Genomic DNA, 27697 nt, shown 5'->3' with positions numbered 1-27697 from the left:
ATGAGAGGTCTCTTGGTCCCATATGTCCTCTGGCTGGGACGGGGCGATATGGGATTGAGGGGGCAACTCCCATCTCTTGCGGGGGTGCAACTAGTGCCAGCATCGTCCGTTAAGAGTTTGGGTGTAATCTTCGATACCTCCCTCTCTATGGAGGCTCTGATTACAGCTATAACAAAGGCGGCATTTTTTCATCTCCGCCAAGCTAAGCAGTTGGCTCCTTATCTCTCTCGCCCTGACCTAGCCACTGTGATCCACGCGACGGTCACCTCCAGACTGGATTATTGTAACTCGCTCTACGTGGGGCTGCCCTTGAGACTGACCCAGAAACTCCAGTGGGTGCAGAATGCCGCAGCGAGACTCCTTATGGGGTCGTCAGTGCGAGATCACATTCATCCAGTACTATACCAGCTGCCCTGGCTCCCGGTGGAGTACAGGATCAGGTTTAAGGTGCTGGTTTTAACCTTTAAAGCCCTATACGGCCTAGGACCCTCGTACCTGCGGGACCGCCTCTCCTGGTATGCCCCACAGAGAAACCTACGGTCTGCAAATAAAAACATCCTGAAGGTCCCAGGCCTCAGAGAGGTTAGGCTGGCCTCAACTAGAGCCAGAGCTTTCTCGGCTGTGGCACCAATCTGGTGGAACGCTCTGTCACAAGAGACTAGGGCCCTGCGGGACTTGACATCTTTCCGCAGGGCCTGTAAGACAGAGCTGTTCCACCAGGCCTTTGGTCAGGGCGCAGCCTGACCCCCTCCTCTGGCAATCTGCACAGGGTCCTGCTTGCTGGTTGCCATCGATTTGTTTTTGATTGATTTTATGGTGAAAAGTTTTTAGAATGTTGGATTGTTTTTATTGTTGTTAGCCGCCCTGAGCCCAGCTTTGGCTGGGGAGGGCGGGGTATAAATAAAATTTATTATTATGTTTGCTTCTTTTAAATGAACTCTGACTAGAACTCACCTTTCCCTGCAGATCTATGCCCTCAGAAATTAAAACTGATAGTAAACCAGATGCTTTTCCAAGCAGTTAAGGTTACTTGTATGAATAAGCACCACACAACTGAGCACAGACCAATTATAATTAATCCCAAGTAATTCTTTAGCATTTTCAGCAGTTAAGAACAATGATAAATTTGGTAAGATCCATGATACAGAGCATTAAAAAGGTTAGTTGGTTGTAGAAACAGTCAATTCAAGTCCACCATTGCTGATGACCTTAACTTAGTATCTCTCAGCTTAACTTCTGATATTTGATCTCATGGCTCCTTCACAATGAAAATCACTAAGTAATGAACATGCATGTGTAAATCACCATCAAGTTTAGGTTAAAAAAACCTCAGTTAGTTATTTTTACCAAACACTGAGAACAAGCTTAGTTATTAAGCATTCCTCTCATTTGCTTTTATAAGCACACACTACATGTGAACACCATCTTAAATTGTTGTTAATGTTATATATAAAATGTGAATACTCAGAAGAGGCCCTGTTAACCATATGTGATAAATAGTATGTTTAATCTCACAGCTCATTTAGATGTATGGTGTATAAATTATTTCTAATACACCTGCTTACTAAAATTTCAGCTTCTGAACTAAAACCATACCTTTCCTTCAGGGTGGCATGACAAGATGTATGGGATTACAGCATCTTGCATGAAATGTGTCACAATCTGCATTGTTGACCGAGAGCTTTTCAGCATATCTATCCCAAGAAAGCTGGGGGGAGAGTTCAAGGTCCCTCTTCCATTCATGTAAACATGTAAGAGACAAAATTGAGACTCCAGGGCTAGATCTAATCCAAAGAAAACACAGAGGATCTATGGAGAAACAGTCTGCCAATATGTGAAGCAGCCAGAGCGGCGAAGACAAGACAATGCACGAAGACCACCAAATATCAAAAGTTTAAATGTTTTAGAAACTGAATTGTAGAATTTAAGCGCACAAGTTGTTTCAAGCCAACATATTCACATCAAGCTTAATTTTGCCTGTGTTCATTTCCTTTCATATACAGCTGATATATGAAGGGGGAGAGAAAGCAGGCATCTCTAGACACAATGATGATTCTAATTGACCAGATAGTAGGCAGTGAATTATGAGGCTAAAAATAAAAGCACAGGGTTGAAATTTATTTCCACTTCACCAAGTTAATCACTCATTAGACCGACTGTTCAAACTCATGAGCAACTAAGCCTCCAGCCCTCATTTCAGCAAAACCCCCCCACTCTTATCTTTAAATGTGACATCTCAGTGAACATTAAAACAAGCAGGTTTCCAATTTTGTGATCCCACATATAAAGCACAGGTTAAGGTAAACTACTACCATTATTAATCCATATCAGAATCTTGGGTCTCCAATACTGCACTCTTATGTAGGTATCAGTTACTGCAAAGGGGGTGGGATCAGAGTACTATAGTTGCTTCTTTCATCCAATGTATTCACCGTATCTGGCATGTGTATAATTAGAACCATGATGTAAAAAACACTATAGAATTTAGACAGCAGTTAGAAATTGCCCAAGATTGTTAACATACTGCACTTTAATTAGACCTAGACCTACATTACATGTATTGGAGCTTGGCACACAGCTTCTGTTCTTAAACTCTGCCAAGGGAAACTCAGTTGAACGGGGGTGGGGATGACACAAGATACACTGGTCTTAACAGAACAGTACTGAACTGTAAAGTATTGGATCATTTCTACATTTCTCCATATACAGGAATGCTTTAGTTTCAGGACTCAGAAGTGCTGGTAGTCAACCTATTGAAATTGAAACTGGCCTCTTTTTTGCATCAGGCACTTTCAGCCTTCAGCTTTTACTGTTTACAACATATGGCACACTCTCTTACAGCAGATCACTTGAAAGTATTCAATGGCAGCTAAAGAAAACTTTATGGGCAGCATACACCCATTTTTATAACTGTTAACAAACAGTGGTATACCACCAGCATTTTCCTTTTAAGAGGAATATACATAATCATGCTGCAGCTTATAAACAATAAAGCTTTAGTGCTAAAGACTAGACTACCAAAGTATTACACAAAGCAGCATGAAGGGACTAGCACCATATATAGTCACTACCAGAGATGTTACCACTACTAGTTTGGTATTCACTCCCGTAAGAGTCTGATCACAATATTCCCGATTATCAGATGCTGTATTATTGCATCATTAATTCCTCTAGACATGCATACTCGAGCATTACTACCCAACTACTGAAAATATGGCTGGCAAAGGGAATCCAAAATGCCACCCCACTACATGTTGTGTTTGTAAAAAGCATTCCCAGTTCCTCATTGGATTGTTCTCACCTTTCATTCCTGGCATCTTCAGCATTTTCTTAATATTAAGTCCATAACTTACTAAGTTTTGGATGCCAACTTTTCTTTTAAGCCTTTGAAAAGCAGAGATCAGACCACCACAATTACAGACAGAAGCTATACAAAAAAGCTGTTCTAGGCATTTTGTTGGAACACTCAGAGGTCAGCCCTATCTGCATGACCTTTCTTATCTTCCTTGTAAGGAATGAGAACAAAAAAAAATTGAGAATACCTAATATTTTAAAAAGTGGAGCCCGTTTTGCTTTAAGGTGTCTTAGCCCATTTTTCTGAGACAGCATAACTGTTTCTGCCTTTCAGAGGACTGAGGGGTTTTTTTTCCAAATAAAGAAAAACACACTGCTGTGAAAGACCTGCATACAGAACATGTAGTAATTGATTTAAAATATTATTCTGCTATAGGTGCATGAGCTATAAAGCCACAAACCACTTTTTTGTGTTTTCTGTGAAGGAAAAGCATTAACATGCTATAAAATGTTTAAGAACTGATGTCTCACTGCTTTTTAAGTTGGTAACTTAACACATGGTAACTGACCAGCTGTGTGCTTTTATGCATCTAAACCAAGAGTTATTAAGTCAATCCAGTTTATTGTTGTACAGTCACTTGATGTAACTGTTTGTACTTCTAGAGCAAACTACATTAACTAATTGAACATGTTCTTTCAGATGTCTTCAACTGAATAAGTAGCCACGAACTTTCTCCAAGGCAATAACCAATGCAAATCTACTTCAACCACTATAAAAACCTAGTAGAAATTACTAACTCAAACCTGACTGAAAGTTTTTTTGACCAAATGCCATCTAGCTTGTTTCAGGAGCTAAGTCCTATGTAAAAGTTTGAGCCAGCAGTTCAAAAGCAAAGTAGTTTAGAGAAGGCCATAAGACTTTGGTTGAAGTCTGAATATTTTTAAAACAGGAACATTTTAGCCATTTCATACATACTCACTGAAGCATGTGAAGAATTCAATTCTTTATTTGCAATAATCCATAACTAGTCTATATTTCTATTGAGGAAGGCAGTTTCTCTCTAGAACATTGCTAATAGAACAACAAACTTCAATTCTACTGTGTGAAAGGGCTACAAATACATCAAGCAGACTACAGAGATTTTGATTTACAACTGGCACCTAGGTTACTGGCTCATTTATCAATCACCTAGCACAAAATTTGAAGACTGGGCAATTTAATTATTTAATCAATAAATTTACTTATGGGTATGTCAGATGTATTTCTTTTCAGCCAATGTCCAGGATTTTTGTTGGCATGCAGATTTGACCTTTGCAATTTAAAGGACTAAGTGTCTATATATTTGAGAGCAGTTTTGGTCTGTTGTAGTAAAGCTTATAGCAATGGTCAACTATTCTGCCAGCAGGTGGTGCTCTACAAGATTCTTGGCTCCTTTAAATAAGAACAAGACAGAATTCAGTTGAAATGACTTCACTATGCAAACAAAGTACTTTTAACAGAAGAGAAAGCATCCTCCCCTATAATGGGTCGTTTACAGGCAAGCCAATAAATAACACAATGTGAAACTGAGCAATCTGAAAATTTGAACACTTATATGAAAAAGCACATGCTCTAAATGTGTCAGAACGACATATGTTGATGGAGAACAACCTGTACAAAAAACAGACTAACTGTGTCAGCAAGGCAACTGCCCAATTACAAAACAGTGGATGTACAATAAAGTATTTTAACTGACTACATCCACCCGTGGGCATTTCAAAAATTGGTGCATATCTCTTAAGTATTAAATCCAATCTAGTGGGGCAGCAAAAAAGTTGAGACCTTTACTAGAAACACATGTAGAAATCTGAGCAGAAATAACTTGTTCGACTAAAAAAGCCTTTGCTTGAACTGTATGGAATGAACCCTAGGAAAAAAGACATGTAAAGGTCAATGAACACAATGATTTATTTAAAAAATAAAAATGTAAAAACCATTTCTCTCCCCCCTCCCCCTTTACAGCCACGGGAGCAGAGCAGATTTTGTAGAAAAAAATGTGTAGGTATCCAAGTCCTTACAAAGTTAATTCCCCTCTCCCGCCCAACCCCAAATAAACCAAAATTAAAACGGTATCTTATTCCTAGTATAAAAACGACCAATGTCCAAGCAATAAAAAAATAGAGTCCATCAATGACTAACACAAAATCGTTGTGTGTGAGGCCCAGTCCATCTTCGGAAAGAAGTGAAACAGGCAGCAGAGCGACTCCAACAAGAATAATTCGAGAGCAGCTCCGCATCACGGAAGCCTTTTCGTACGGAGGTGCCCCCTTAGGGCGAAGAGTAGGGGAACTATTAAGAACCTGGCCCGGTACAACAGAGGGCATACTCCATGCAGACAAAACCGACACCCCCAGAACAGTAATGGGCATTTCCCGCTTAGAAGGAGCCGCCGTAACCTCCCCCGCCATAACCGCCTCTGTATGGTCCACTGTTACTGCGGGGGCCCCAGCCGCCGCCCCCTCCGCCCCCCGCGCCGCCGCTCTTCATGGGGCCGTAGGAAGACTGGTGCTGGCTGTAGCTGCCGAAGCCGCCGTACCCGTTGCCGTAATCGCCGCCGCCGGCACCTCCACCGTATGAGCCTCCTCCGTAGGATCCGTAGCCCCCGCCGCCGCCTCCTCCGCCGTAGCCACCATAACTGTTATAGCCGCCGCCGCCTCCTTTGGAGAGCCCGTTGTGGTCTCGGTTGCCTCCGCCTCCCCTTCCTCGCCCCCGTCCGCCCCAGCTCGACCTGGAGGAGCCCCCGCCGCCGCCGCCCTGGATGTCTTCCTTAGGCACGGCCTTCTTGACCTCCACGCGGTGGCCCTGGATGGGGTGGAACTTGACCACAGCGGCCTTGTCGGCGGCGTCGTGGTTCTGGAAGTAGACGAAGCCGAAGCCGCGCTTCTTGCCGCTCTGCTTGTTGGAGATGATCTCGGCTTTCTCCACGGGGCCGAACTGGCTGAAGTGCTCCACCAGGTCGTTCTCGGCCAGGTCCCCCTTGAGGCCTCCGACGAAGAGCTTCTTCACCTTCGCGTGCGCCCCCGGCCGGGCCGAGTCCTCGCGGGAGACGGCCCGCTTCAGCTCCACGGCGTTGCCGTCCACCGCGTGCGGAGAAGCTGCCATGGCGGCGTCGGCCTCCTCGACCGCCGAGTACGTGACGAAGCCGAAGCATCGGGAGCGCTTGGTCTGCGGGTTCAGCACCACCACGCAGTCAGTCAGGGTCCCGTAGGCCGCGAAGTGCTCCCGCAGCCCGGCCTCCGTCGTCTGCACGTTCAGCCCGCCAATGAACAGCTTACATAGCTGGGAGTTTTCCATGCCGGAGCCGCGGCCCGCCACACGCCGCCTCCTCCTCGCCGCTGCCGCCGGTAGGGGGCAGCTGCAGCCTACCAGTACACCGGCGGGTGCGCTACGAGGTCCGTTCGGAGGGCCACCCGAAGGCCTAGGCTTCCACCGGTAGAGAACGGGGAAAAAAGGGGGTGGGGAAAAGGAAAACGCACAAAATGGCGGCTTCCACTCCTCCTTAGGCGCGCTCGCAGCCGGCGACTGAGGCCCACACACAAAGGAAACGGCGGGTGGCCACGCCCACCTTGGAAGCGCGAGGCACGCCCCCACCCCTCCGTTTCCCCTTGTGCCAAATGAGGCAAAGAACTGTCGCCGTCTTTTGCGTCACTTTGTTGAATGACAGCTCTGAGAGCCAATCGGGAGGGGTTCTTTGTTTTGGGGTTTTTTTTTTACCACCACAAGGTTTTGCCGGGGAAGGGGGAGCTTTTTAAAAGTAAGCTGCTGAAAAGGCCCGTGAGTGACGTCCCAAAGCACCTATCGCGTTCCGATCTTAAGACGGCCTCGTGCCGAAGGGGAAGCAGGGAAGAGAGAGAAGCCGCGCGCTAATACGGCGGCGTTCAAAGCCAACAGCCAATGGGCATTCCCGCTTGCTAGCGCGCGCTTTCCCTCTGGGGCCTCTGCCGGTTGGGGGCGGGTAGAGAGCGCAGAACTGGTTTGAAAAGCCGAGCGAGTGCAACCAACGACGCCTCGTTCTCGGCAGCATCGAAGAGGCGAGGTTATAACGGTGCCGTTGAAGCGAATGCACCGGGTTCCGAATAATAGCTTCCTCCGCCACACGCAACCACAGAGGGAGGCACAAAGGTCGTGCCGGGTACAGGTTTCCACGTGGAAATCTGTTCACCATGCTCTTCGTTTCTGACGGCGCTTCTGCTAGCTGCTGGCGTATGTCTATGCGTGTCCTCACACGTACACACACCGCGTGTGCGGTGCGCTGAAACTTAATAAAGAAGAGCCTGCTAGGTCAGGCCCACCCGGTCCAGCAAACTGTTCTCAACAGTGGCTGAACTAGTTGCCCGTGGGAAACCTGCAACAAGCAGGATTCGAGCACAAGAGCACTTGCCTCTCCTATTTCCAGCAACAAGCATTACTGCCTCCCGTCATGGAGACAAGAGCATAGGCACCGTAGCTAGTCACCATGGCCTATTAAAGCCATTCAAATTGATGATCATCACTGCCTCCAACCTCTCCCTAGGAAATTAGAGAAGGAAGGCTGCCTTTGTACTGGAGCGTCTTAATATACTGTAATGCCTAAAGTTAGATGTGTCCAATCTGCCAGATAACTGCAAGTGCACAAACACAGCAGTAGGATTAAAACCTATGTGACTGCTCTGGGGATTTCAGAGCACTGAGGATGACAAAAAGCCTGCCTGGGTGTCAGTAAAATTTACGTAAACCTAAAGCATCCCTTTACACTGTATTACACCTTGCTGTTTAAAAGGATCCTGGGATGTCATGGATTGATTGATTGATTGATCGCTTACATCCTCCCAACCAATTCCATCCCTAGAGTTTAGACCCTAGGGCTGAAAGGAAGCCAGCAGCAGTCTTATTTGGTTCCTGGCAGCTTAACTCCCAGTTACAGCTGTTGCAACAGCGAAGCTTGTGCAAAGCTCTCTGCAGTCAACATTCCATGGTAGCATGATGACAGTATTCATTTGCAGCCTTCAGCTGCTTTGGGGTGGATCTGGAGTGTATTTTTAAAAAACTCCCCTCCCCCATGCCCTGGATTTCCCCACTCTACAGGAATGCAAGGAGAACCTGTCCTCATTTGGGTGCCCAGTGGATCACTAAACACATCCCACTGTATGAGAGGAGTAATGTTTCAGCTCTGTCCAAAATGATAAAAACAGCCCGTGACAATATAATGCTAACGACTGAACAATTTAGCATTATCAGCAAACTTGGCCACCTCACTGCTGCTCACTCGTTTATGAACAAGTTAAAAAGTACAGTTCTGATCCGATCCTTGAGGGACTCCAGTTTTTACTCTCCATTCAGAGAACTATCCATTTATTCCTATTCTTCTTGCACCCTAACTAATTCCTGATCCACAAGAGGACCACTCTTATTCTTTGACTCCTAAACTTACTTAGGAGTCTTTGGTGAGTCTTCTGCAGTTTGGCACACCTTATGGAAACACCACATCCTGTAAATGCACAAATATTTGAAAAACATTTTTCATAAGTTTGTTATAAGAAAATGTTCAGAAGTATATATGGTATTTTGATGTTTATCTCTCACTGATTTCTTGGTTAGCCATAGATCTCATGAAAATATCTTCCTGACTGAGGTTTAGAGTTTGTAAGTTTGAACCATTGATGTTAAGTTGTGGGCTGATTTTATACACAAACACACACATGCAACTTTAATTGCTGGGGGTTTGGGGGTGGGGGAAAGAAACCTTTAAAAAATGTACGTAGGTTTGCAATTATACATACTACCATCTTTTCTTTTTCTTTTCTTTTTTTAAAAAAGAGCCTATCAGACATTAAAAAAAGCATCACAATACCATTTTGTAGCCACATGGTGGCAGAGCAGTATAAAATATTAGTATGATCAGTATGCGTTCATGAAGATGGATCAAAGATGTAACCAGCTTTTAGTAGTAGAACTGGAACACTTCACTTTTTTAATTCCCGCTTGTGCCAGGGGTATGTCAGAAAGAATTTCTAACAGTATTTTATGTCACACACATAAATGATTGCAACACAACTCTGCATCACAACTGGAATCCACCATACAATCTGGTACTATATTCCCAGCAATACCAGTGTTTTTGCACAGCCTCCAATGAGGCATTTGTGTGACAATATTTCTCAATAGAAATGGATAAACTGCATGGGTAAATCGCTTGGAGACTATAGGTGACTATTGCTGAATTACAACTTATTACCAAACTGAAAACTATGGAGAGACCTGGTCTGAATAGAGATATTGGACTCTTGTCTCATTACACATGCTAAAGCTATTTTTGGTCATCTGCATACTATCCCTTGCTTTTTCCTGTAGGACTAATTGCAGTCGTTAACAGTCGTCAACAGGTTTACCATACCCATTGAGCCAATCACCCATCTCCTACTACTCTTCTGAGAATACTACCCTCCCACTATATATAAGGGTCTGCTGACTTCTGCTTCAGTGTATCTGAAGAAGTGTGCGTGCACATGAAAGCTTATACCAGAACAAACTTGCTTGGTCTATAAAGTGCCACTGGACAATTTATTTTTATTTTTATTTTGACCTCAGATTCCGCTTGTCAATTCAGGATAGCAAAGTTTCTGTATCAATAGGATTTCCTGCCTCGTTTTCCCAAAATGTCCTGGGGCAGGCACAAGGAAGTACAAGAAAAATGCAGGTACAAAACAGTACATTACATTATAAATACTTCAAAAATGCAGTATCTTCATATTCCTGAGTAAAGTTAGATACACAAAATAAATGATAAATGTGCATTTATTTTACCAAAAACAATAAACCCCACACAGAGATTGAATGGAATCTCAAACCAGCCTGTGTGTGTGTGTGTGTGTGTGTGATGCTGCAGGATACCCCAAGGGACTAGGGTCACAGCTATAGGAGATAAGCCTTATCCAAAGTACTCACCAAAACAGGCAGGGTTTTGGATGCAGCACAGTCCAAACAAACCCAGGTTAAGCACAGAGTATCAATCTAAGTCCATACATGAGCCAGAGACAGATATAGGCAACACTCCAAGATCAGTATCACAGGGAGTTCAGACAAGGCACACCAAAAGAAAAGCAACTAAGAACCAAATATCGTATGATGCTTTCAAGACTCAAGAATGAGGTCTTACATACTCTGACCTCCTGAACCACACCCTAAGCACACTGAAGGCACATCAGAGGTTGCTTACTCATGAGCAAGCCCCACCTCACCCTCACTCACAATTAGACTGACAACTCTGGGTTCGGATCCAAAGCATTTGGTGCCGGCCACCTTCCATCCTGACAACTCCAGGAGTTCATCAGGTTTCAACCCAGAGGACTCCTCAAGGGGATCTTCAACGCCGGGTTATGGGAGGGGGTTGCCTGCTCTTCAGGGTCCTTTACCTGTGATGTATCTTGTTCATCGTCTGAGGACTCAGTGTCTGGTACTAGGTCAGGGCTAGGCATGACAATGAGCATGTTGGCCCATATAGTCTGCCTTCAACCTTCATAAGCATTTAGTCAATGAGCTGTAATTGAGTTGTTTGGATAGTCTTTAAACTCCTTTGCAGAGAAGGCACAAATTGTTGTTGTTGCTGCTGTTGCTGCTGCTGCTGTTCTTCAGGCAATTATCTCTAAACGGAAAATAAATTCATCTTAATCTGAGGTGTAGTATAATGTAGGAGACAGTCAGATCTGCATTGTTGCGCCACGAGACAAGAACACTGTCAGCCCTACCATTTGGTCGAGTGAGGCAGTTGCTTCTGGTTGCAGATGCAGGGGGGCAGCAGGAACTCCTACAGCCTCCTCCCCCAGCCATTCCCCGCTGTTGAAGATCAGAGCCTGTCAGGCATCTCCTAAACTAGTCTGCTGCCCTCAGGTGCGCTTGAGGATACGGTCCTGTTGTTAGTGCTGAAGTAATATTCAACTGCCCATCCAGTCAGTTTCTGTACATGCCTGAGATGGAACAGTAAAAGAACCCCAGGCAAAGTACATAGCGCACAAAGACTGAGGATTATTGATCTTTCTGTTTTTTTGGGAAATAGTAGGCAGAGGTAACCCTAAGGAACCTCTCATTTAGCAACTGTTTATGCCGAGAGGAGGGTGTCTGGGAAATGACACTAAATGAGGCCTGATCTTATCCAGGCCAGAGTCTAAGTGCTAGATAACCATCAATTGTTTTAATGGTGGCTGGTATGAATAAACTGAACATTAGATAAAAAGAGTCAAGAATAGATTTCTGTTGACAGAAGAAATCTCTAGCTGGCCCCTGAATGTTATTGGAGATAATGGTGTGTTTTTCTGTCCTCTAGAACAAAGTTATTGAATGGGAGGATCAGAGTAAAGGATGAATACCCACACACTTTAGCTAAAATTTCCAACTAAGAAGTCTGGTGCTGAAGAGAAGCCATATTGCATGGTTCAAGTCTGATTAAGTTTTATATTGTTACTGCTTTTAATCTGGGCATTCATTATCAGTTGTTACATGAAGAGGAAATGGAAAATCAGGACCATACTGCTGATGTTTCCTGCTTTATGAAAGACAAATTCACCTTTGCTATACTGTTTTTAGGTCTAACACTTGGCATGGATTCTATTTAGCAAGACTTTATCTGCAATATGCTCTTAATTCTTTCTTATCAGATTATAGTGATTATAAAGTTAGCTCCCTAATGAAGCGTGGCTATGGCCCCATTCAGCAATCTATCTGTGTTTACCCAGTGCTAAAGGCTGGTTGGATGTCACTTTTACTCACCAATTAAAAATGCCAAGGATATTCAAATAACCCAAACATAATTTTGCTATTCATTAACCTTTTTTGCAAACAGATTTAATATGGGGGGTATTTTAGTGCTATTTTTGTTAGTAGTGCCATAAATGCTAAGAATTGCATATCAAGATTAATTACTTATTTAAACAACCATAAGGTCCTGGTCTAACTATATTGACTGGTAGCCAAGTTACTCATTTGGAAAAGTGAATATAGGTGACAACTATCACTGATCAGCAAATATTCACAGGACAATAAGAATGTAAGAAAGAGCCCTTCTGGACCAACCCAACGACCCATCTAGCACAACACCCTGTTTTCACAGTGACCTGATCAAGGATGCAGCCCAACAGCAGCACTACCACCCACAAAAACTGGTGATCTTTATATATATAAATTATTCCCCAGATGCAGTTTTGGGTTGCAGGTAAGTTCCAAAGCTGAAGGCTACTTCCCCCAATGCCATATTCATTCTTAAATAAAGAATGAGATGCTGCTGAATATAAGAGGCAGGGGCAAAACATTTAATCCCATCTCTGTAGACTATGCAATGTAGAAGTCCACTCATGTATACTTTCCCTAACCCTTCCTAGCTTTTCAGTACCACCTGTACCCTATGGTTGGAGAGGAAGTGATAAGTACAGTGGTACCTCAGGTTACAGACGCTTCAGGTTACAGACGCTTCAGGTTACAGACTCCGCTAACCCAGAAATAGTACCTCGGGTTAAGAACTTTGCTTCAGGATGAGAACAGAAATCTTGCAGCGGCAGCAGGAGGCCCCATTAGCTAAAGTGGTACCTCAGGTTAAGAACAGTTTCAGGTTAAGAACGGACCTCCAGAACGAATTAAGTTCTTAACCTGAGGTACCACTGTACCTCACACATATCTAAAGGGGGAAAGGACACAACTATGCTTCCTTTCATTATGACCATGATGAGAGGTATACATTAAAATATTTAACATTGTATAGCGGCACCCTCTACTCATAGGGCCATTAGGTGTGGTAAACATAAAATAAATGAGAAATCCTATTTTGGTGTCAGTCCCTGCTATATGTAATATGCATAATACATATGTGTAATAAATATGACTAGCTTCACATTTCAAACTGTACAATTTTAATAACATCAATAAGATCTAATATCACAACTAATGCAATAACTGAGCTGTGCAATCTCAGCCTGTCCATGAACTCAATCTACTCTTGCCCCTCCCCCATACCTTCAATACCCAAATAGTGATGTTTACTGACATTACAGGGTTGTTGTAGAATTACCGAGAATTGTTTGTAAAGCAATCTTGCTATACTGTATATATCCTAAGTTTTATTAGCTTGTCTCTTGAATATTAGTGTCTGTGATTCTAGACATTGTAGACAGCAAAACAATCACTGCATATATACCACACTGCTCAAAAAACAGTGGCAAAAATCCCAGTTAATTTGAACAGCTTACACATAACAATAAAAAGCTTACAGTGGAAAAACAACCATGGTTTTAATTGTGCACCGCCAATGTCTCAGAAGAATAAAAGCCGAATCTCTCATCAACACAGTATATTGTATATTCCCCATATTTTAACACTGCCACATTTTACAATGGACCAATAAGCCAAATGTAAATATTTACACATGTGAAATCCAGCATGGATTTTTTTTTAAAGTAAGCAAACGTTCTGTGGAATAGATAACTGCAAATCAGGTTGCAAGATAATGCCTGAAGAAAACATTAATAGAAAAAGTGGTCCCCATGACTACTGGCCTCTCCTACTCGCTGCCTCCTTATTGGTTTCTCTCCAGAGCTTGCCTTACTTCTTAGTTTCTCTCTCAGAGCAGTGGCGCTTGACTGTGGTGATTTCAGTTCTCGGAAGGAAAAGCTCAGAGCATCAGTTTGCTTCAGAAGACCGTGAACCAAATGGGCTTTCCCTTTGGTTGTAGTTAAAAGGGTCCAAATACCTCTGATTCCTTTCCAAGCAAAATGTATGTCGGCTGATTTTGTCAATATTTAATATGAAAAGGGAAAGAAGACTGGTCAAAGCAAGGGAGAGGAAGTGTTGTGTGGATTTTCCAAAAGGTAAGAAGTTGGGGCATTCATAAGACTTTGTTATTTTTTCCTCTTTTACTTGCCTTGTGGACCCTGGCCAGGATCCAATCCTCCTGTGTGTGAGTGGCTGCTGCTGGGAAGGCGAAGTGAAAAAGTCCCTATACACAAGTGGGGCTTTATGTTCAGCACCATTTTGGATCCTTGTAATTGATCCCAGTCTTATACAGATGTGTAGTTTGAAGTACCTTCCCTCCCCGCTCCGATGTCTAGAATTTAAGATTTCATATTATTTCATTTGAAATCTTACATTGGTCATTTTGGGGAGGTGATATCTGATCCTAAATAATTATGAGTTCAACTTTAGAAAGCAATTGTGCATGAGAATGAAAATGAATTGATTGCCCGAATTTTATGTTCATGTGATGTAATAACCATATTTTAACAGCTGCTTGAATTAAAGCTGGGTGGCAAATAACTTTTTCTCTTGTATCAAAATAAAAAACATTGTCCATGTGAATCTTTATGGAAAGGAATAATTCATTAATGCTATATTTATGAGGAATACTCTGTGTATTCCACATACAGAATACTTCACAGTAGACACCGCAGTATGTAATCATCCTTGGTATGAACATAGAATGTTGGTTTCTGTCATCAGTTTTCATAAAACTAAAATGGAAATAATAATACTGATTGCATAATGCATTGTGTGAAGAGAGACAATGTTCCTCACCTTTGATTAGAGATTGCAAAAGGGCTTCTCTCCTCCCTACATTGTTTGGATCAGGTATCTTCAACCTTTTCAGTCCCAGGAGCCACTTCTAACCCAAACATGCATCTGGGAACCTGTTTCTTAATCTTTTATTATATAGTAAAGTAGTGATTCTGTTGCAACCATTCTTGGATCAGGCTGCAACCCACTAGTAGGTCCTGACCCACCAGTTGAAGACCCTTTGCACATCCCTGATACAGTTTTGCACCTTAGTTTTCAGCACACAGGTCGTTAGAAAATTCTGCTGCTTTTAGTTTTTCACTCTCAGTGCCTTCTTCTACTGAGTTCTGTGGTTCCGGGACTGCATACTTGGGAAACTGCTTATTCCCGAGGAATCTTGCTAAAGTTCCATTCTAGCATTACTTTGAAGTAAATAAATAGTTTCAGTATTGTTGCTCCTGGCCACACTCCTACAATGTGGGTTGGGAACATATAAGGTGCTATACTCCACCTCTCTCCATCACACACACACACTGTCTCTCACTAACACATACATTTTTATTTTTCAGAGTTCCCATTATATATCAAAAAGTAATAAAATGATATATATGCAAGGTAAAAAGGAAAAAAGAAAGGCAGAAGCTAGAAATAGAGCATGTAAAAATGATTTTTGAAAATTAAAGTAACAACAACTGATATGATGGAAGCAGCATTGTAAAGAAATTTTAATTACATGACTTCTGGCATAATGAATAAAAGTAATAAAGGAAAACCAGATCTCACAATTTTATTACTGAGAAAGTATTTCTATTTCCATTTTGTTACGTTTGCTGGGCTTTGTGGATACCGCTCCCCAACAAAAGTCACTGTCTGTTTAATATGTGAATTTTCTTGCATGTCATAAATTTGAATGTGCTTGGTAACACTGAAACTCCGGTACAAAATACCAGCTTAAAACACAGACTGGCCTCCCTCCCCCCCTTCTTAATTCAGATTTAAGCTGGTTTGAATGAAAATGCATCAAAAAGCAATATTTCATAAGAAACAACTTGATATATAGCGATTGTAGCTAATATGTGTATGCCATTTCCCAAGCTAGTAGCGGATTCCAAGCTAGCACACTGGATGCAGAGTAAACAGGACTGTGTACACAGCCTCAGCTAAAAACAAAGCACCCGCCTGCAGAAAGTCTTTGGTTTAACACCTGGCAGGTGATAACTTGGTTTACAGTACAGCAGCTGCACCTCTGCATTCACGCAGTGGAGGAGATCCTGGTTTCATCCCTTCCCTTTTACCCCCTAACTGTCCACGGTTTATGTGTTAACAGTGTTATCCACCTTTTAAGAGTTCTTTTATGTTATATATTCCAACCCTAAAGTCAAAGATTATTGCACTCCAGCTCTGCCTAATTGCGCTCACCCACACTTTTAAGAGAAAAGTGCTATGAAGAAAAATCCTAGAAGCAGTACAGCCATTAAAAAGTACGGAGGCAATTCAAAGGCCCACATCTGACTAAATGGAATTTACTCCATGAAAGCTTATGTGACCATAAAAAAAAACATTACAGATAAGAATGACTGTCTGTGTAATTTGTGTTTCCTCTTAAATTTATACAGCTTGCAGCTTCCTCATCTTGGCTTTACCTTGTAACAGCAGGATACTCATTGACAGAGGCAAAGACTCATTGATCCTGGCTTACATTTCAGTGTCACTTCATTAATGGACCACGGTGAGTTATATTCTGGCAATTCAGAGGGAATGCCGGTGTATCAAGGCTCTGGAGACTCTGAAAAGTTTTGCTGTAACAGTGAAAGATGGGCAAATGAGAATTTATTGGGCTGCATTCCTCCTTAGGTTTGGTAGCACAACCTCACATTGTCAAGAAACGTGCTGAAGCCTAAATCCAAAACTATGAGCCAACACACTGAGCTGAGTTTTTGCCTGAATATACGTGGGGCTTCTGGAGGGAGAAGAGAAATCTCTAGACCACACTTTTCCCAGAGATTTTCCTGGGCTAGCCAGGTGTTATCTGCCTACATATTGCACTTGCAGGCCTCCAACATCCTCTGCATTTAGATGCTGACCCCTTTGTCCATCCATTCTCACTTCTGAAACTTAACTTTAAAAGTGGTAATTTGATAGGTGTCTTTATGTGCCCATACTAACTACCTGGAGAAACACTCCCTCCCCGGCACCTCTCATCCCTGATCTGGTAAGGCCAGCTGTAATTGATAAAGTATTGTTGTATCAATATGGCTTGATATTGAATTATGGTTTTAATGCTTTTATTGAATCTTATGGTTTAAATGTGCATGTCGTAAACCACCCTGAGATCTTAATTGACAAAGGGCAGTTAGTAGGTAAATAATGCCAATGAACTCACTAGCCACATTAAGCATCACAACATTCATCTACAGGACCTTTTTAGGATTTAGCGCTTGGAGGTGCAAGACAGCATATGAATATGAAACCCCTTTGCAAAATGTCAGGGTGACATGCACTGTAAGAAACTGGATTTTTATTTTTATTTTGGATTTAAAGAACAAGAGTTAGAATTTTGCACTCTAAATGATCTGAATAGAAAAACAATTATATGGGTTAAACAAATAAGCATCAAAGATATTCATTTGTGTACTTTATTCTGATTGGTGTGTGTGTGTGTGTGTCTGTGTGTGTGCGTGTGTAGAATATGGATATTGCTGTTAGGCACTGAGACAACAGGGAAGCAGCAGTATGGCACTGAGTTGCAATCCTAAACATCCATACTAGAAAGTAGGTCACATTGATTCTTAACGCACTTACTTCTAGTAAACATGCTTAGAATTGGACTGTTGAGATCTGATTCAGCCGTTCCAGCACATATGAAGGGATGATTATCCCTTCAGTGTCAGGAACACTCCCATACACACACACACACACACACACACACACACCTGTTGCCTGCGCAAAGCTGTCAACAACAGTAAAGTAAATCCGGTGTGTCAGCTCACATGGAGCTCAGTGTATGAACTGGAACTAAACACCACTTTATCTAGGGCAACTGATAGGATGTACCGTAGGTTCAGTCTTTAAGTCTATGGGTTTAAAGACAGCAGTGTCATTTTTAAAAATCCAAGTTTGCAGTTTGGGAGAAGAACAAGAAATTATGCCCCCAAAAGGTTAATCTCAACAGTGTGTAATTGAGTGCATGCCCACTCCCAACACATGTATGTTCAAAATTCATCCAGGATCATATATCACCAGGAAATGGTTCTCAAAGGGTTTGTTTTTCTTGAAGTATTCCTGCTGCTGAGACGCTCTAAAAAAGCAATTAAATGAAGCAAAGGACACTGGAAAAGAGTGTGTGTGTGTGGTGGTGGGGACTTTCCATCTAAATTATGTTTGTGATTTCAGGGGTGTTTCATGAAGGATAAAACAAAAACATTCAAGAGCCTGGCATGGATCCGTCTGTTGCAAACAGCAGTAAGTTGCAGCTTTCACACTTTGAATCCTGCTTGCCATCTATTCCTGCAGTCTTCTTGCTCATCACAGCTTACGCTGTCGTCATGCTGGTGGGGCTCCTTGGCAACCTTTGCCTAATTATTATCATCAGGAAACAGAAAGAAAGCCAGAATGTCACCAACATTTTGATCGCCAACCTCTCCCTATCTGACATCTTCGTTTGTGTCATGTGCATCCCTTTCACTGTTGCGTACACTTTGATGGATTACTGGGTGTTTGGAGAAGCCATGTGTAAAATATCTAATTTTGTACAAAGTATGTCTATCACTGCCTCTACATTCTCACTTGTGTTAATTGCTGTCGAGAGGTATCAGTTAATAGTAAACCCGCGAGGTTGGAAGCCTAGAATTTCACATGCATTTTGGGGAATTATCTTCATTTGGGCCTTTTCTATAATACTGTCGACTCCTTTTTTTTTATTCCACCAAGTCACCGATGACCCCTTTAGAAACCTTTCTTCCCACAGTGATATTTATATGAACAAAGTTGTCTGTGTTGAGGTATGGCCATCCCTTGAGGAGAGGCGTAGCTTTACCACAACAATGTTAGTTTTCCAGTACTTCTTACCACTAGGGTTTATTTTCGTCTGTTACATAAAGATATTTGTGTGCCTTCAGAAGAGGAAAGGTAAAGTGGATAAGATAAGGGAGAATGAGGTCAGACTAAATGAGAGTAAAAGGATTAATATTATGTTGATTTCAATTGTTGCAACCTTTGGGGCATGTTGGTTACCGCTGTACATATTTAACGTTGTGTTTGACTGGAACCACGAGGTCCTGATCAACTGCCACCATAATGTGGTCTTTACTTTGTGTCACTTAGTAGCCATGCTTTCGACGTGTGCCAATCCAATCTTCTATGGATTCCTCAACAAGAATTTTCAGAAAGATTTGGCTAGTCTGCTTCACAATTTCAAATGCTATGAATCTCAAGGGTTGTTTGAGAACATCGCCCTTTCAACTCTGAACACCGATGTGTCAAAGGGATCCTTGAAGCTGAACAACATGCCTTCGAATATCTGAAATGGGCAACCTTTGAATCATTTACATGTCTTTGTCATGAATTACTGTACTGCCAAGTTACTCTTATATGGAAGTGTGGCCTTCTGGCTCTTGTCAGCAAAGTCCTGTTCTCAAAGTGAAATCAAAAGCCTACCTGAATATTAATGTATCATTCAAATGAATAAAACAAATTGGATTAATAATATTTATCAACACCCCCATATTTATTAAAGACCTTTACAGGAGCTTCCAATGTTGCAGTGCTAGAAAACTGGAAGTGTGGGAATGAAAATCTAGAAAAGGAGGTACCGCTTGGATTGGAAGATGACGCAATATCCTGTGTGGGCTGTACCACCTGCGTTTTCCTCATGGTTCTCCTAGTCTGCCTGAATCAGTACTTCTGACAAAGGCCCCTTGACTACCTTAACATAATACCAATAATTAGTATCTTAAGCAACTGACTCTTATTGTCTGAACTCAACAGATAATCTCCTTCTAAGAATTCCTTATGTGAAGCCATTTCCCTTTCTTTTCCCTTACTGTGCCCCCCCCCCCCCGTGTTCTCAAATCTGCTCTGGAAGGTGGAGGGAACCTAGAACAGATTTAGGGAGTGCGTGGGGGAGGTGGGAACGGGAATCCCATTGCACAGCAGAAACCATACTGCTCACTATGAACATTCAACAGTAGTTGAGTAGTTGAGTGTTGAGTACAACCCATCATCTGTCCACTGATGCACTAGGTAATATGTCATTCTGACAGGTGCTGGATTGTATCAAACTCAATAACTGTGCATGCAGGACAACTTCTGTGAGTGCAATGGAACTTGCTCTCCACCCCCCAACACACTCCCTTTCCCAAATCTGCTATGGATTTCCCCCCAACGCTCTGAGTCCCATCAGTGGAAGCCCAGCACAAGGATCTATAGCTGGGATAGCTTTGTCATTTTGAGCACCACCTTGGGCAAAGGATTCCTACATTGCCAGGGGGTTGGACTAGATGCCCCTTGTGGTCCCATCCAACTCTACAATTCTATTGTTCTATGTTTGTCCCCACTCTCCCTCATCACATGATGGATTAAAACCCCTGAATAATGCTTGCATATGGTAGAAATTCCCTGCCCACCTAGCAGTTTGAAAACACATCAAAGTGCAAGCAGATAAATAGGTATCGCTCCGGCGGGAAGGTAAACGGCGTTTCTGTGCGCTGCTCTGGTTCGCCAGAAGCGGCTTAGTCATGCTGGCCACATGACCCGGAAAAAGTGTCTGCGGACAAATGTCAGCTCCCTCGGCCAGTAAAGCGAGATGAGCACCACAACCCCAGAGTCATCCACAACTGGACTTAGCTGTCAGGGGTTTACCTTTATGGTAGAAATGTTTGAATACATATCCTCAATCCTGAAATGCAATGAATATGTGTTCTGACCACCTCCACCACACTTTGCAATGTATGTCTGCCTCTAGTCTGACCACTATTGTTGAAAACAATGTAAGGAATGATCAGGGTTCTTTTCTTTTCAATTAAGGTAATTCTGTTCTTTCATTCATAGACATGGTTGCTGTATTTTTACTATGCTGCTTCCTATGTCCTGAACAGCAGCCTGACATGCAAAATTAAAGAAGATAAAGAGATGGGGGGATTTTACATCCTAAATGTCTGCACGTCAAGCTAGTATTCAGGATACAGGGAAATGATGATGACTTGAAATCCTGTTGACAGAACTGTTGCCCTATTGATATAACTCAATAGCATATCACTGATTTCTCTGGCATTTGCTTTTGAGTAAGTATACCTAGGATTGCAGACTGGGAGAATTTATGTTATGTTTCATCCTATAATAAAATACAGGAACTTGTAAGAGAAGTTCATTTTCCTGCAACACTTCATCGTTTTTAATGTAAAAAGCCTACCTGTGCTGCCCTCTAGCAGGGTGTAAAACTGCACCAATATTTTTCATCTGCAGCTGAATTGCTGTATCTTTGAATGCCCACATTTTTTTCTAAAAAGGAGTACATGCTTTTCCACCTTTGTTTGAAAACATGAATGTGACAGAAACGTTTCCAAAACAGCCATTAGTTTAAGACAGATAGATTGGAGCCAGCCACAAGAAGCTATCCTGTTTACAAGGCAAAGACAGGTTTGAACTGCTTAAAAGATCATGAATCCAATGGAACTCTGAAGAGAAAAATCCAGTTAAAGTGAAACCATATAGAACATTTCAGACTAATACAGAGTGAAAAAAGAATCTAATAACATGAACGCTTCATACCTGAGTGCAAACTATATTTCTATGAGAAGCAGCTGCCTCATCTAACCTCTATGTGACTTCAGACTGGTTTTATTGACAAATAATGGTGCAGTAATCGTATCTGTGGTGATGTACATTTGACTGGAACTGTTTAGATGTCATTTCTATTTATGATTCTAACAACATGTTTCAACTGTGGGGGAACTGTTGGTATTTACATCTATTTTTTTGTATACCAAATGTTGTACAACTTTATATTAGTCTTGTGGTTTCGAGTGCTAAATTTTGTAAGCCACTGTGAGCCATATAAATATTCACTCTGAAATATATCAATTATATCAAAATAACATAAAGATTGCCTTGCTAAGGATATTCAAAGATTCATAAACTCCAGGACTACGGCCAGGCTCCAAAGAAGTAACTGCACTACTCTTTAGGGCTCCAGGTAAGCTTCACACTGCAGTCCTAAGCATGTTTACTCAAATCAGCTGATGGAATGAAAGCCGTATATCTCACCTGGGAGGTTAACATGAAATGAGGAAAAGGCACAGAAGGAAGCAAGACTGGCTGGCATTCAGCCTTAAATATATTTACTTGCAAATCAGTTGACAAGTTAGTGCGCTTAAGGTCACAGCCCAAAGACCAAAGAGTGTATAGTTATAATTATAGCTGTCCATTACTTAATATTTACAAAATGAATGACAGAGCAGGGTTGGGGAAACTGTGGCCCTCCATAGACTATACTTTTTGCATCAGCCCCACTCAACATGGCCAGTGGTCAAGGATGATGAGGGTTGTCGTCCGACACTTTCAAGATGGCAACAGGTTCCCTATCCCTGTGCTAGAAATGTGGAAACAGAGCTGACTGTCTCTTTAAGACCTACTCACACTCCCATTTATCCTGTGATTTCAAGTCACAGGTCTGAGAGGATTTGTTTTTTTGGTCCCACTGCTTTCCCTGGGAAAATCTGCTGAACTGGGAAAACGTTAATCCGCAGAAAACATAGAGATGGAATTTTAACCCCTTTCAGACCTGTGACTAGAAATCATAGGACAAAGTGTGGACTGGCCCCTGGTTTCAGGGCCCTTTTAATTTGGCAGGTGGTAAAGCCTGGAAGTGAAAAGATGGAGTATATCCATTGTAGCACCTTTGGATATATTAGAAAGATTTTTAATATCTATCTCCTGCAAGTTTTGCTTGCTTTTGTTCAGTACAACTTTAATGGATAGGATTGCTTATGACTATCAGTGGTCGTTAGTTATGTAATGAGCACATATGATAGCAGCATTACTAGTGTGTATTTTCAGTGTGTTGGCTTGCTGCTGTGTTATTGACAGAAGGTAAAAGCAGAGTGGAAAAAATGTCTGCCTATTGCGCAAATGCATTATACGCTCCTGCTCTGGGAAGCTCATTGTTAAACATTTCAGATGACATTAAGTCCAAATAAATTTCCAAGTTTCAAATCCTGCCTCTCCAGCTGACTGAGTTTTACTCCTGACTTGCAGAAACTCAGAAGTTTCGCTTGTGGGCACAGAGGATCCTGTTCCATTGCTATCACACATTCTAAATGAGACTCGCACTGTTTTCAGGTGGGATTCGATCACACACTGGCAAATTCAGATCACACAATTGAAGCTGATATGGTGCTGTTGCATAACAAATCCACTTCTCTGCAAAACGGGACTGTCTTAATCTTAAGAAACGTATGGAGAAATGCACTGGAAAATGTGGGGTAACATTTGCCTGTTGCAATGTCATTTAACCTCCCTATGAACAAATCCAGACGGGTGCTCAATAACCAGGTCCTCTGGAAGCAATGGGAGTTAAACCGAGAGTGCCTTCTTAACAACCAAGCTTGTGCCACTCTCACATTGTCTTTCTCAATGCCTTCTGCTATTATTCATCCGTTTATTTATTTCATAAAATTTATACACTGCTTGATTTTAAAAAACCTCAAGGAGGTTTACAAGAAGATAAAACAATAAAATCAAGAAGAATTTACAACCCTACTTTGAAACATACAGAAGTTAAAACACCAAAACATTACAATTATCTCAACTTTCTAAGCCTATGGGTAAAAGTAAAGGGACCCCTGATCTTAGGTTCAGTCGCGAACGACTCTGGGATTGCGACGCTCATCTCACTTTATTGGCCAAGGGAGCCGGCGTACAGCTTCTGGGTCATGTGGCCAGCATGACTAAGCCACTTCTGGCAAACCAGAGCAAGCGCATGGAAACGCCGTTTACCTTCACGCTGGAGCAGTACCTATTTATCTACTTGCACTTTGACGTGCTTTCGAACTCCTAGGTGGGCAGGAGCTGGGACCGAACAATGGGAGCTCACCCCGTCGCGGGGATCCGAACCACCGACCTTCCGATCGGCAAGCACTAGGCTCTGTGGTTTAGACCACAGTGCCACCCGCGTCCCTAAGCCTCTGGGTAGGTTTGTCTAAACAATAATGTTTTTAGCAGGCTCTAAAAAGAGTGCAGTGAAGGCACCGAGGCATTAACACCCTGAAATGCAGTGAGGTTGCCCCTCACCCCACTGCCTTTCAAGTTGTATTTTCACATGGCTGTGTACACCAGAGAGGGGGCAGAAATGTCTTCAAACATTAAGGCTACAATCCTAAACACTAACTAGAGAGTAAGAGCCATTGAACTCAGTTAAACTGGCTTCATTCTGAGCATACAAACATATGTTCATTCTGTTAGGCAGCAATCCCATCAGCAGTTCCCTGTATGCAAGTCCAGCTGAACTGGGGAGGACACTTGCTTCCAAGCAGGATTAGAAATGTAGGCAGTAGGAGTCTGAGGGCCAAATTAGACATGGCATTACATGTATGCACTTAGCATGCCCACTTTTTCTCTTCTATACAACAGTGATTGGGATTGGGACCACAGCACATAGAGAGGAGAGGTTAACTTTTCATCTCACCTTCCCAGTTCCATTTAAATTTCCCCTCAATCTGCTATGAGTTGCAGGAGGGAAACTTCCACTGGCATTTCCTGGGTCAGATAATTTCTATAGTACTTTGAACCCAAATAATGGACCTTTTAGGAATTAAACACAGGATGTCATGTAGTTCTTATCTGGTAAAACAGGCACTGGCTCAACAGTGGGAATAACACTTCCTAGTAAGCAAGTTTTAAAAGATGGTCACAACAAGATTGTGGTGATCTTACTTTGGTGGTTGATACACATTGTTTCTGGAAACCTTGGAATTATTAGTTGTGCGGATGTTTTGTATTTTTAAAAAATGTATTGTTTTTATTGTTCTCTTGTTTGTTGCTGTAGTAGTAGTAGTAGTAGTAGTAATTTATTATTTCTACCCCGCCCATCTGGCTGAGTTTCCCCAGCCACTCTGGGCGGCTCCCAATTGAGTGTTAAAAACAATACAGCATTAAATATTAAAAACTTCCCTAAATAGGGCTGCCTTCAGATGTCTTTTAAAAATAGGATAGCTGCTTATTTCCTTGACATCTGATGGGAGGGCGTTCCACAGGGCGGGCACCACTACTGAAGAGGCCGTCTGGTTCCCTGTAACCTCACTTCTCACAATGAGGGAACCACCAGAAGGCCCTCAGCGCTGGATCTGTGTCCGGGCTGAACAATGAGGGTGGAGACGCTCCTTCAGGTATACAGGACCAAGGCCGTTTAGGGCTTTAAAGGTCAGCACCAACACTTTGAATTGTGCTCGAAAACGTATTGGGAGCCAATGCAGATCTCTCAGGACTGGTGTTATGTGGTTCCAGCGGCCACTCCCAGTCACCAGTCTAGCTGCCGCATTCTGGATAAATTGCAGTTTCCGGGTCACCCTCAAAGGTAGCCCCACGTAGAGCGCATTGCAGTAGTCCAAGCAGGAGATAACTAGAACATGCACCATTCTGGCGAGATAGTCCGCGGGTAGGTAGGGTCTCAGACTGCGTACCAGATGGAGCTGGTAGATAGCCGCCGCCCTGGACACAGAATTAACCTGCGCCTCCATGGACAGCTGTGAGTCCAAAATGACTCCCAGGCTGCACACCTGGTCCTTCAGGGACCCAGTTGCCCCATTTAGGACCAGGGAGTCCCTCACACCTGCCCCCTGTCCCCCCAAAACAGTACTTCTGTCTTGTCAGGATTCAACCTCAATCTGTTAGCCGCCATCCATCCTCCAATTGCCTCCGGGCACTCACAGAGGGCATTCACCGCCTTCACTGGTTCTATTTAAAAGAGAGGTAGGTAATAACGACAACAATAATAATGGAGGAGGAATTCAACATGCATTTCAGTTTGCTAGACTCAACAACCCCCTCTCTCCTTCCCCCATGCACTGTTCTGAGAGTTCTCCCACACACACCTAAGCCAATTTTGGGGAGCATGGAGGGCAGACAGGGGTGAGGGGGGAAAGCCCTGTTCAGCATGCAGAAATCTTTGCTCAGGGTTTCCACTGATGAGACTCATTGGGTGAATCCCACTCCATAACAATAACACCCTACTCAGGCCTCACACTCACATGTAAGTAGAACACATGAGTGGAGGCAGTGAGGATAAGTATTCTACATCTGGGGCTACTTATCTCCCCTGCCATCCATAATTGAAGGGAAGCCATCTGCAGTGCAGACAGAACCTCTTGTATTTGTAGAGACACTCCCATCCCACCAGGATGTAGAATGGTGTTTTTCTGGGGTTCTGCTTTGGGTCCACACTCATGTGTTCTACATACTCATAAGTATAATGCCAGATTAGTGCTAGTGCCTCATCCATGTGCCAAAACCACTCAATTCTAAACATCTAGCCAGCCCTGCAGGTAGGATTTCTGGGAATGCTAGGCATACTACCAAACTACCTAAATTTGGCACCCAGGACTGCAAGACTCCAACATTTTCAGAAGGTACTTGTGCCAGCTTTTTGCCACAAACTGCAAAGAATCTTGTGCCATTTTAAATACTAAGTGCACAGGTTTTGTAACAGATACACATACACCTAAGAGATTCAGTGGTTTAGACCACAGCGCCACCCATGTCCCTTTATGTGTTCTAAGTACAATACTGGTACTCAAGGGATACTTTTAAAAGGGATATAAACTTTGTTTTACCACAGAAATGAGAGTGAGAAATTAAGGGTCAACAAAGCAATCTTTGTGCTTTTATAACCTGAAAATCAGATTTTTTTTTTCAACTGAGCATTTATTTAGCCTCCTGAACTAGTATTGTGCTTTTTGGACAGCAGGAGTTAATTTGATTTTGGGGTTGTGGGGACATATAAGGCATTCATACTGCAGCTGCTAATTCAATTTCTTGAAAGGTAAGAGGCACACACACAACAGTTCTGTATTCTTGAAAATTTAATCTGATGCTCCAAAATATTTTTTAATAAGATTTGACACAATAGTTTGTCCTTGGGTTATCAGACATTCAGAATATCACACAGTTGAGTGACCTCAGTTTCCTTTTCCTGTACCATTCCAAACTTAGGCTGACACAACTTGTGCCTACTAATTTTTTCTCTCAGTAGGCTTTACAGCTACAAATCCAATTTTTCCTCAGAAGTCTGCCTCAACATGCCTGACTTTCACTGCGATGTGTCAGTCATTGCATAGTATATTGACAGCACCATCTATGAGTGCTGGTTTCTCCTTATCTTTTGGTTCAGTTCCCTCACAGGGAATCCAGCTGTGAACATAACAGAATGACTCAAAAATAAAGACAAAAAATTATTAAATGAGGGATTATGGATTATGCAACTGATATATAAACCAGCCATTTATGTAATTAGGGATGGTGGGTGAAGCAAGAAGGAAGTGGTTTAATGTCTTGAATACCAGGAGGGGGTGGGCAAGGTGGGGATGATAGTCTGTAGTAGCAAAAGTGACAACGGGACTACTTGAGACACCATAAAAACTAACATTTGTTCCAAAAAACATTTGTAGGTCCACTTCTCAGACTTTATTAAATTTAGTCAGAAGAGTACTGTATCTTTAATGCAGCCTAATGGCTTTGCACATAGTGCCACTTACCGTACCCAGTGGGATTTTCTGTACTTTTTATTTAAACAGGAGATAGGGTGCTATGTTGCAAAACATGTATTATACAGGGTGAGAGTGATCTGCTCTCCCAGGAACA

General features: G+C 42.5%; 3 protein-coding genes across 13 annotated transcripts in view; 1 reads left to right on the top strand and 2 right to left on the bottom strand.

Annotated features, from left to right (window-relative positions):
• Window positions 1-27697, bottom strand: part of KLHL3 (kelch like family member 3) — a 94650-nt gene that overhangs the window by 50118 nt on the left and 16835 nt on the right. The window contains exon 1 of one of the 3 annotated variants that reach the window (XM_083428871.1): window positions 1597-1615. The exons of the other annotated variants lie outside the window; for them this stretch is intronic. The gene's annotated coding sequence lies outside the window, so the exon portion shown is untranslated. Of the gene's footprint in view, window positions 1-1596; window positions 1616-27697 lie in introns of those variants that run through there. 3 annotated transcript variants of the gene reach the window in all.
• On the bottom strand, window positions 4286-6945 carry HNRNPA0 (heterogeneous nuclear ribonucleoprotein A0). Its single transcript, XM_083428954.1, has one exon. The coding sequence runs from the start codon at window positions 6626-6628 to the stop codon at window positions 5711-5713; it is 918 nt and encodes a 305-aa protein (XP_083285080.1). The 5' UTR covers window positions 6629-6945; the 3' UTR covers window positions 4286-5710.
• On the top strand, window positions 7130-19552 carry LOC310672154 (neuropeptide Y receptor type 6-like). 9 transcript variants are annotated; one of them, XM_083428917.1, is made up of 7 exons: window positions 7130-8757; window positions 9902-10010; window positions 12417-12518; window positions 14108-14163; window positions 16462-16574; window positions 18239-18307; window positions 19172-19552. In XM_083428917.1, exons 2-5 carry the CDS (start codon window positions 9970-9972, stop codon window positions 16563-16565), a joined length of 303 nt encoding a protein of 100 aa, XP_083285043.1. In that variant the 5' UTR covers window positions 7130-8757; window positions 9902-9969; the 3' UTR covers window positions 16566-16574; window positions 18239-18307; window positions 19172-19552. The 9 variants fall into 9 exon arrangements, with proteins under 9 accessions (XP_083285043.1, XP_083285042.1, XP_083285035.1 ...); XM_083428916.1 differs by having other exon boundaries at window positions 7130-9306; XM_083428912.1 differs by lacking the exons at window positions 7130-8757; window positions 9902-10010 and adding an exon at window positions 10024-11200 and having other exon boundaries at window positions 12342-12518; window positions 18239-19552.

Source organism: Podarcis tiliguerta (assembly GCF_965153285.1).
Source record: "Podarcis tiliguerta genome assembly, chromosome: 2".
In the NCBI taxonomy this organism is placed as follows: domain Eukaryota; kingdom Metazoa; phylum Chordata; class Lepidosauria; order Squamata; family Lacertidae; genus Podarcis; species Podarcis tiliguerta.
This window is presented reverse-complemented; position numbering and strand designations above follow the sequence as displayed.